Here is an 11,101-nt window from a genome sequence, read left to right on the forward strand (position 1 = left end):
ATCAGAGATCACAGTGTTGAGGTGAGACCAGTGCCTTCCATCCTATCAGAGATCAGTGTTGAGGTGAGACCAGTGCCTTCCATCTTATCAGAGATCAGTTTTGAGGTAAGACCAGTGCCTTCCATCCTATCAGAGATCAGTGTTGAGGTGAGACCAGTGCCTTCCATCCTATCAGAGATCAGTGTTGATCCCTCCTCCCCGTCTCTCTCTCTCTCTCTCTCTCTCTCTCTCTCTCTCTCTCTCTCTCTCTTCTCTCTCTCTCTCTCTCTCTCTCTCTCTCTCTCTCTCTCTCTCTCTCTCTCTCTCTCTCTTCTCTCTCTCTCTCTCTCTCTCTCTCCTCTCCCCTCCCTCTATCGCTCCCTCTCTCTCTCTCTCTCTCTCTCTCTCTCCTCTCCCCTCCCTCTATCGCTCCCTCCCCCTCTACTCTCTCTCTCTCTCTCTCTCATCTCCTCTCCCCTCCCTCTATCGCTCCCTCACCCCTCTCCCTCCCTCCCTCCCCCCCCCCCCCTCTCTCTCTCTCTCTCTCTCTCTCTCTCTCTCTCTCTCTTCTCTCATCTCTATCTCTCTCTCTCTCTCCCTCCTCTCTCCCTCCTCCCTCCCTCCCACCCCCTCCCTCTCCCCCTCTCTCTCTCTCTCCCTCCCTCCTCCTCTAGTCCATCTTCTACCTCTTCCCCCGTCTCTCTGAGCTGGCTGATGATGAGTGGCTTCCTGTGTGGAAGTTTGAGAAGCTGGTGGCGTTCTCCCAAGGCCCCTCCACTCTGCCCCTGAGGAACCCCAGTCCGGAGCTGGGGCTGGTGCCGCCAGGAGACTGGGTCCAGCAGGATAAAGGTACCACCAGGGGGCAGCACAGCACCAGAACACACAGAAGCTGCTGGGGAAGCAGGAACCAGAGTTGGATATGGAAGATATTTACATGAAGAATGAAAGGAAATGCACTATGAGGTCATAATGGTGTTCATCACTCACCATTGTGATGTCATAATGGTGTTCATCCTTCACCACTGTGAGGTCATAATGGTGTTCATCACTCACCACTGTGAGGTCATAATGGTGTTCATTCTTCACCATTGTGATGTCATAATGGTGTTCATCCTTCACCACTGTGAGGTCATAATGGTGTTCATCACTCACCACTGTGAGGTCATAATGGTGTTTCATTCTTCACCACTGTGAGGTCATAATGGTGTTCATTCTTCACCACTGAGGTCATAATGGTGTTCATTCTTCACCACTGTGAGGTCATAATGGTGTTCATTCTTCACCACTGTGAGGTCATAATGGTGTTCATTCTTCACCACTGTGAGGTCATAATGGTGTTCCTCCCCCAGGTGAGCAGGAGAGGGAGGAGTGCTGGACGGAGGTGCAGAAGAAGATGACCCCTTGGAGGCTGGGGATGGTGGAGCAGGGCCCAGAGCTGCAGCTGGCCCCCCAGCAGAGGGCTGCTCGTCTGGGGAAGCTCCACAGCGCCCTCCTGGTGGTGGCCTCGCTCATAGACAAGCCCACCAACCTGGGAGGTGAGGGGGCACAGCTGACTCAGACTGACACAGGGCTGGGTTTGATGTTCTGTGCTCCTGCAACTCCTTCCTGTCTGTTAGGGTTACTAACCTTATGATCCAACTTTCTGTGTTACACCTCTAGTGTAGACTAACCTTAGGATCCAACTTCCTGTGTTACACCTCTAGTGTAGACTAACACCGTAATTCGACATCCTGTTACATCTCTAGTGTAGACTAACAACATAATTCAACTTCCTGTTACACCTCTACTGCAGACTAACCCTATGATTTAACTTTGTGTGCGTGTAGCAGGAGTGTGTGTGCATGCAGGTGTGTTTATGCGGGCCTCTGGTCGTGAGGCAGGTGTGTTGGGCTGGTGTTGCTAGGCTCTGACTCTCTCTGCACACCTGTTCACAGTTACAGTACCTAATCTCAGCCGTCCTAATCTCCGATTGGATAAGCATTGCCTGAATTCATCATAAAGGGACTGGTTCGGGATCTGCACTGCTGTGTTGGTGTTAACTCAGTAGACACCAGGCTGTCATTGTCATTGAAATAAATGAGTTTATTCATGGCAGGAGGACCCATTTAACAAACCAATATTGACATGGCGCGATATAGAACATGAGATCAGATGTAAATATGTATTATTAATGAATCTCTTCTGTATCCAAGACAACAAGGGTCATGTTAGGATACAAGGAAGTGTTTGCTTGTATTTTTGGTCCATGTCTCTTTGTCTGATTGGTCCATCCAGTCCTGTCCCTCTTTCTGATTGGTCCATCCAGTCCTGTCCCTCTTTTGCCTCTGTTAGACCAGACACCATTGGGACGTGCTCTAAAGGGACTGGCTTGTTCATTTTGTGTGTGTAATAGGATTGTGTCGGACTTGTGAGATCTTCGGAGCTAGTGGACTGGTTCTGGACAGCCTTCGCCACGTCAGCGACAAACACTTCCAGTCCCTGAGCGTCTCAGCGGAACTCTGGCTCCCCCTGCTGGAGGTAGGAGGAACTGCAGCACATCCCTCCCTAGCGCTGCTAGGTCAAACGTCTGCTTTCTGCACATGCTAACCCTTAGCTGGCTTTGAGCTAACTCAGAGCTAATCAAGAGCCATGGTTACCTCTGGGTTAGTTGTGTAACCTCTTCGCTAGCTCTAGTTTAGCTCTTGGCTATCTCTATAATAGCTAGTGGCTAGCTCTAGATTAACTCTGTGTTAGAGCTTGGATAGCTCTAGGTGAGTTCTGTGTTAGCTGTTGTCTAGCTCTGTGTTAGCACTTGGCTAGCTCCAGATGAGCTCTGTGTTAGCTCTAGTCAAGCTATGTGTTAGCTCTGTATTAGCGCTTGGCTAGCTCCAGGGGAGCGCTGCGGTTTGTGAGGTGAAGCTGCTGTTCTGTCAGGTGAAGCCTGCAGAGCTGTCCCGGTTCCTGCTGCAGCAGAAGGAGAGGGGCTACTGCATCGTGGGGGTGGAGCAGACCGCCAACAGCCACAGTCTGCAGGACTACCGCTTCCCTGAGAGGACCCTGCTGCTGCTGGGGTAGGAGCACACACACACACAGATACACCGATACACACTGACACACAGGTACACACACACACAGATACACCGATACACACTGACACACAGGTACACACACACACAGATACACCGATACACACTGACACACAGGTACACACACACACAGATACACCGATACACACTGACACACAGGTACACACACACACAGATACACCGATACACACTGACACACAGGTACACACACACACAGATACACCGATACACACTGACACACAGGTACACACACACACAGATACACCGATACACACTGACACACAGGTACACACACACACACAGATACACCGATACACACTGACACACAGGTACACACACACACAGATACACCGATACACACAGGTACACACACACACAGATACACCGATACACACTGACACACAGGTACACACACACACAGATACACCGATACACACTGACACACAGGTACACACACACACAGATACACCGATACACACTGACACACAGGTACACACACACACAGATACACCGATACACACTGACACACAGGTACACACACACACACAGATACACCGATACACACTGACACACAGGTACACACACACACAGATACACCGATACACACTGACACACAGGTACACACACACACAGATACACCGATACACACTGACACACAGGTACACACACACACAGATACACCGATACACACTGACACACAGGTACACACACACACAGATACACCGATACACACTGACACACAGGTACACACACACACAGATACACCGATACACACTGACACACAGGTACACACACACACAGATACACCGATACACACTGACACACAGGTACACACACACACAGATACACCGATACACACTGACACACAGGTACACACACACACAGATACACCGATACACACTGACACACAGGTACACACACACACACAGATACACCGATACACACTGACACACAGGTACACACACACACAGATACACCGATACACACTGACACACAGGTACACACACACACACAGATACACCGATACACACTGACACACAGGTACACACACACACAGATACACCGATACACACTGACACACAGGTACACACACACACAGATACACAGATACACACTGACACACAGGTACACACAGATACACCGATACACACTGACACACAGGTACACACACACACACAGATACACACTGACACACAGGTACACACACACACAGATACACACTGACACACACATACACACACACACACACAGGTACATACACACAGGTACACACACACATACACACGCACACACTGACACACGTACACACAGGTACACAAACACATAAGCCACTTTTCCTCCGCAGGAACTTTCCCAAGGAACACTGGGTTTTTGGAAGTACTTGGTGTGTTTCCACCACAGGAACCAGTATCTAAAGTTCTGGGTAAAATATTTAGCCTTTGCAAAGTCCTTATTTGGGAGGTGGTACTTTTTCAAAAGCCAGGAACTGTGGGGGGTGGGACTTGGGCACTGAACAAGCTGATTGGTTGAGTGCATGTAGCATTTTCATTGGTTGACTGTACGCAGCATTTTATTTCAAACACCTTTTTTAAAAGTGTGTTATGGAGGGTACAGTTTTGCATCAGAGGTACAGTACAAGAACATCTACATGTGCATGTGCACATACACACACACACACACACACACGTGTAAATGTACACATGCTTGCTAACCCAGCTGTACACGCACAGGTGCAGTAATGCAGTCTCCTGTGGGTGACAGAGAGCTGACCCTGCTCTTTACTGGAAGCCTGCTAGTGAACTGTTCCTCTGGGCCAGGATACACTATCTCTCCTCCCCTCTCTTCTACTCCTGTCCTCTCCCCTGATGGGCTCTGCTCTTTACTCCTCTCCCCTCTCTTCTGCTCTCCCCTTTACTCCACCCTCCTCTTTCTCCTATTCTGCTCTCTCCTCCGATCTCTCCTCTCTTACTTCTCTCTCCTCCTCTCATCTCTCCTCTTACCTCTCTCCTCGTCCTCTCTCTCCTCTGATCTCCTCTCCCCCTTTTCTGCCATCTCTTCCCCATCGTTCTGTCCCTGAGAAGGCCTGTCCAGGCATGCTGTGCTCTAATTGGCTCACCCTTGGGGAGGGCCAGGAAGTCAACCACAGCATTACTCCCCCTCCCCCTCCCCAGAGAGGGAGCAGAGTGTAACAACCTCCAGGCCCTGGGGGGTCTCTGCCCTCTGCTCCAGGCTGGACCAGGAACACTTCCTGTGGGGGGAGTCAGTCCACGATCTCCCCGCCAGGCTACACAGTCAATACAGCCCTTCCTCTGACGTTCGCACACCAGCACAGGATTCATAGATTGCATGGCGTGTGTGTGAGGCAGATCAGTCCTTTGTATGATTCAGCTGGATTAAGCAAATATTAGCAGGTGTGTTTGGGGTTGGTGCTTTGATGAGGTGTTTATGAACACAAACGTGTGTGTTTGTGTGTGTGTCATCCAAGTACCTGTGTTTTACTCTTTCACTGCAATACCCCGGATCTGTAATCATGAGATCAGGATGACCTCACTCAACAGTACCTCACTTGTCCCCTCCTTCATGTACTCTGCCACAGAGCTGTACTCACCCCCGCTTACATTTACATTTAGTCATTTAGCAGACGCTCTTATCCAGAGCGACAAAATCCAGAGCTTACAGTAAGTACAGGGACATTCGCCCTGAGGCAAGTAGGGTGAAGTGCCTTGCCCAAGGACACAACGTCATTTGGCAGAGCCGGGGATCGAACCAGCAACCTTCTGATTACTAGCCCAATTTCCTAACCGCTCAGCCACCCGACTCTTATATACTTCCTCCCCTCCCCACCCCAGAGTCGACTGCTGTGACTGGATGCATGTTTGTGTACAGATGATGTGTCCAAGACAGTAAAGTGTCTCCTCTCCCCAAGGAACGAACGTGAGGGAATCCCTGCGCCCCTGCTGCAGCTGCTGGACGTGTGTGTGGAGATCCCCCAGCAGGGCGTGGTGCGCTCCCTCAACGTGCACGTCAGCGCCGCCCTGCTGGTGTGGGAGTACACCCGCCAGCACCGGGCCCCCCCGGGAGGGCCAGGGGGGCCAGGGGGGCCAGGGGGGGCCCACCCCAGCAAGGCTCTGTGAGGATGGTGGCGTGGTCGGTCAGATGAATGACCTTGGTGATCAGAGTGCTGTTCCTGTGGTTGGAGAGGTGTGTGTTAGCTGGTGTGTGTTAGCTGGTGTGAGTTAGCTGTTGTGAGTGTGATACTGGACCTGTAAGGTCACTGCCACCTGCAGCCTGGTCAGACACACAACCTCCAGGCTAATGTTTTAGTGCCATTTGACCCGAGTTGCCAAAAGGAAGACCTACCAAATTTACAGCAGCATATTTGTATGTGTTTTAAAGTCTGTTTGCCTGTATGTGTCTGTGTGTGTGCGCGTGTGTGTGCAGGCATGCATGCACATGCGTGTGTTTCTTGTCCACAATGTGTGGTCTTGAGGATGTAACAGTGTTTTGATATCCTACTTCCTGTTCCACCTTTGAACAGAGGGTACTTCAGGTTGTAAAGACTGTTTCTGCTCAGGTTGGGTTGTGAAGGCCAGCTGTCGTCTCATCATGTTGTCAGATTATCTGAATAGTCCTTTTGACCCTGTTCTCCTGTGACAGATGCAGCATATTCAGTTCAACTTCAAGGATTAGTCTGACGGGAGTATTGCATCTGAATATTATTATTTGTACTCCGCCAGACCCGCGGCTCCATATTCATGTCTAGATACAGAAACGTGACAGGATTTCACTGCGTCCCAGTTTCCCAGAGTGACGGAAGACAAGTGCCAGTCTCTGCTCAACACACACACAATGTTTATTTAACTCGTGTTAGCCGCCGTGTTAGACTCCTTGCTGGTTGTATTGAGTGATCAATTGTTTTCTTTTCAATAAAACTTTTGAAAAGACCTGTGTTGTTGTCTTTATATGTCAAGTTTACTGAATAAATAAACAAAGTCATTGTGAGAGTTATTATCCGGATGTGCTGCAAGTGCTTGGAATGCCACGCCCAGCCCTCACTCAGAGGAAAGGAGTGTTGGCAGGTGCACTGAGTTGTCTAGGAGACGATGAGCGGCCGGGACCGGACAGTAGCGGAGCAGTGTATTGTATATCGAGGTCAGCCTTAAAATCACATCGGAAGAATTAACCTGCAGCCTGCAAATAAGCATTTACTGCAAATTCTTCTGTCTGCGCTTCGCACCTTTTGGATTATGGGAAAGAAAGTTATAGACAGATCTTTCTAAATTGTTTAGAAAGTTTTTTTTTTCTTTTCATTTTTAATATAAGATGTAGCTTACTCGATTGTGTTAGTTCGCACAGTTTATCTGGGAACTGAAAAGTGTATCTAAGTAACCTCAGCGCGCAAGTTTCCAGAGCAATGACGCACATCTACCAGGATGGTTCTGACGACCCTCTCCCTGTAAATTTACGAGTGTCGGTGTTGAATGCCACCGTAACGGCGGAGCCGGCGACAGGTCGGGTGAACTTGCCCCCCCGGATCAAGCTGTTCCTGGAGGTCCTGATGGTTGTCATGTGTCTGGGCGCGGTGGCAGGTCAGTACCACACGCGCTGACGGTATACCTCTACCGAAAACCACCTTTCTTTAATTATTTGGATTTAGAAAGTAATTGACAACAATATTACTTTCTCCTAAATGTAGTTGACAAGCATTAGAGCCAATTTATTGATTTTTCTTTCGACGTGCTGCTTGTTTAGAAGCTCTACTATTCATTCATGGAGGGGGGGGGGGGGTGGAGGTGGTCTAGCTGTCCGTCTCCAGTGTGTGAGTGCACTCCTGCCACCTGCCTGTGTGCGTGCGTAGGTAATGTTCTGGTCATCGGGATTGTGGCGGCCACAAAGAACTTCCACTCCGTGACGTCCGTGCTCATCACTAACCTCGCCATCAGCGACCTGCTCGTGGGTGTCGGTGTAATGCCGTTCGTCGCTGTCTCCATCATGAATAACGGCTGGGTGGACGTTACAGTGAGTCCGTTTGGCCGTCGACATGCATCTTTTGGATTCGTTGGTCCGTTTTAACAAAAATATTTCGCAACTGTATATTTTACCGTGGGAGTGACTGAAAGATATGTAAAATATGCGAAAATAATAACATATGTACTCATATTTGTGTCAAATATGTTGTGGGGGAAATAAGTCACTATTGTGCTATTGGGCCCTCTAGTGGTCATTCAAAACTTGTCATCGTAAACTTAACATCCTCACCGTGGCTTTTCTGCAACCTTTCATCATGTGTGTGTAAGGTATAGTGTACTAAGTCCTCCTGCCCCCTGTGATCTGCTCCAGACACTGTGCCTGTACGTGGGCTACACAGCCTCTGTGTACTGCACGGTCTCCGTGCTGACGCTGGCGGCCATCGCCCTGGACCGCTACTGCTCCATCATGGACTGCCTGCGCTACGGCGCGCGCTGCACGCTGTGGAGGAGCTGCAGCGTGGTGCTGTGGATCTGGCTGCAGGCCCTGCTCACCAGCCTGCCCCCCCTGCTCGGCTGGAGCTCCGTGGAGTATGTGGCGCCCATGTACAGGTACAGCTTAGTGGTTAGAGCCAGGGTCGTTCGAAGTTAGGGGAAATATGGGACTGTCTACCCAGGGCCCCAATGCGGGGGAGGGCCCTCAAAAAGCTTGGATAAAAAATGTGTTGAATGAAAAAGACAACCAAAATAGGGGGGCGGGGGGGCATTTCTTTTAGCGGCGCCCCTGGTTAGAGCCTTTGCCTGCAGATCAAGAGGCCGCAGGTTCAAATCTCTCTGTGTAGTTGAGTTGTGCTGAGGGCGTTGTTGTTGTTGTGCTTCCAGCTGTGCGGTGAACTGGGCCAGCAGACCCAGCTACACGGCCTTCATGGCGTTCCTCTCCTTCCTGCTTCCCGCTGCCGTCATCCTCTTCTGCTACGTCCACATCGTGAGGGTGGCCCGGGGCCACGCCCGCCGGATCCACACCCTGGAGGAGCAGCTGCAGCGCAGCCGTGGCAACCCCTTATCCACATCCTCCCCCTCCCCCGCTACGCTGGTGTACCACCTGTCTGGGCGCTTCGTGTCAGAGATCCATGGAGGTGGGGCTGCCTCAGACGCCAGGCTGGCCGGCCAGGCTGCCTCCGATGCTGCCTCCACTAGTCCCGCTGACCCCCAGGCCCCCCCGGCCTCCTCCAGCACGACGCCCCCTAGTCGGCTGCTGTCCCTCCTGGCCCAGAGCGTCCCCCAGCCCCTCCAGAACCAGCACCATCACGGGGTGCTGCGCCTCTTCCTGGTCATCTCTGCCTTCTTCCTGTGCTGGACCCCTTACATGGGCGTGGCCCTGGTGCAGGCCACGGAGACCGCCCTATCATGTAAGTCCAGCCTGGTCCCGCCCTCGGCTGTCACCTTCTCCTATTGGCTGGCGCTGCTGAACTCGGACATCAACCCCCTGCTGTACGCGCTGCTCAGCAAACGCTTCCAGGGGGCGCTGTGGTGCCTGAGGCAGAAGATAGGGGCTCGGCTAGGGTGGGGGGCCGGCAGGGGGGGAGGAGGAGGGGAAGGACAGGGGGGAGACAGGGGCAAGGGAAGGGGGCAGAGGAGCAGTGATCTCTGCACCGCGACACACACCCTCCCCCCGGATCCCGCCTCCTCTGGGGAGCCGCCCTCCCCCTCCTGTCGCTCCCACTCCGTCTTCACCCTCAACTCCAGCTTCCCTGAGGGCTCTCTGTGTGGCCACTACATCCCTGCCAGCTCCCCTCCCTCCTCCTCTGCCCCCTCCTCCTCCCTGTGGTCGGGGGGCCTGCAGGTCCCCTCCAGGACACCAGAGGGCAGCCGGCTGCCCTTCTCGGCTGCCACGAGCGAGAGGCAGGCCACCTTCTTCTACGGACAGATCACCGTGAGGGTGGAGCACGACGTTGGCTAGCGCTCCGGCCTGCTAGCCTTGACTGACACTGTATGCTGACATGAGTAGGTTCTCGAAGGAAGGAAGGAAGGAAGGAAAAGAAAGGCCAGTAGGAGGAAGCCTGTCAGGAGTGTTGAAGCAGGGACATGGCTATTCTCATGCAGGCGTTTCCTATCTGTCAGTCTCCCGGGTAGCTGGTCTCCAGATGAGCGGCTCTGGAAACGATGATGGTTTCAGCAATTTGAACATGGGGGACAAACAAGTCTCTCTTCTGAATTTCCTCAGTGCTTGACTGTATGTTGGGAGGCTTTTGAATACTGTCGAATGGACTGAAACGGTGAGGTACTTAGATGATTTAAACTGTAACATGCTTCACAGTGGATATGAACAAGAATTGAGACAGAGTCCACTCTGAGGTATATTCAAAAGGAGTTTTTTATCGAGTACATGTGATTACACCTGAAGACAACGACTACAGTTCCAATAAACCGTCCCAACATTTACCTAAACACCAGTGTAGTTTCTCTCCCCAAATGTGATCATCATATGTTGCATTTAAGAGTAAAAATCATCATCATTCCTTACAAAGGTTTACGTTTATGTCTAGCGATAATCCCAGAGGAATACAATATTATTATTTATTGTCATTATAAAGAATGACAATAGGAAACAGTGCTCATGTATTGTTCCTATTGCAAACCAAAGACAAGGCAGTGAGGTGGACTGACTGACTGGCTGACTAGCTTACTTATGGACAACTGATTGACTTACTGACTGACTGGCTGACCTTACTTTCAGATAGCTGACTGACTGACTGGCTAAATACTTTACTTTCGGATAGCTGACTGACTGACTGGTTGGCTGGCTGACTGACTGGTTGACATACTGGCTGACTAATTGACTAACTGGCTGAGTTATTAACTGGCTGACTGCTGGCTGGCTGACTGGCTGGTTGACTGATTAACTGACTTACTGACTTCTCCCTACTGTCATTCTGTACGTAGATCTATAGACGTCCACAGATGCAAAAATAAAAAAATGTCCGTTAATAAGATGAATCAAGCGTTCAGAGGACAGCAGGTTGGTTTGCTGAGCGCCTGTGGCCGTGTCCAGCCTGCTCCTGTAGTCTGAGTGTAGCCTCCGTCATACAG

The 11,101-nt window shown here is 51.1% G+C and overlaps 2 protein-coding genes across 2 annotated transcripts in view; both read left to right on the top strand.

The window, feature by feature from the left end:
- Nucleotides 1-6,956, top strand: part of tarbp1 (TAR (HIV-1) RNA binding protein 1) — a 7,274-nt gene extending 318 nt beyond the window's left edge. Inside the window, exons 2-7 of the mRNA XM_062464482.1 lie at nt 6-21; nt 654-828; nt 1,329-1,514; nt 2,372-2,496; nt 2,893-3,029; nt 5,971-6,956. Of these exons, the coding sequence (XP_062320466.1) occupies nt 6-21; nt 654-828; nt 1,329-1,514; nt 2,372-2,496; nt 2,893-3,029; nt 5,971-6,178 (847 nt within the window). The 3' untranslated portion in view covers nt 6,179-6,956. The remainder of the gene's footprint in view (nt 1-5; nt 22-653; nt 829-1,328; nt 1,515-2,371; nt 2,497-2,892; nt 3,030-5,970) is intronic.
- Nucleotides 6,957-7,162: 206 nt separating this feature from the next.
- On the top strand, nt 7,163-10,463 carry LOC134021906 (5-hydroxytryptamine receptor 1D). The gene is made up of 4 exons (XM_062463014.1): nt 7,163-7,633; nt 7,903-8,063; nt 8,385-8,623; nt 8,894-10,463. The coding sequence occupies exons 1-4, from the start codon at nt 7,459-7,461 to the stop codon at nt 9,969-9,971; spliced, it is 1,653 nt and encodes a 550-aa protein (XP_062318998.1). The 5' UTR covers nt 7,163-7,458; the 3' UTR covers nt 9,972-10,463.
- The last annotated feature ends 638 nt before the right edge of the window (nt 10,464-11,101 follow it).

This window comes from Osmerus eperlanus, chromosome 6 (genome assembly GCF_963692335.1).
Source record: "Osmerus eperlanus chromosome 6, fOsmEpe2.1, whole genome shotgun sequence".
NCBI lineage: Eukaryota > Metazoa > Chordata > Actinopteri > Osmeriformes > Osmeridae > Osmerus > Osmerus eperlanus.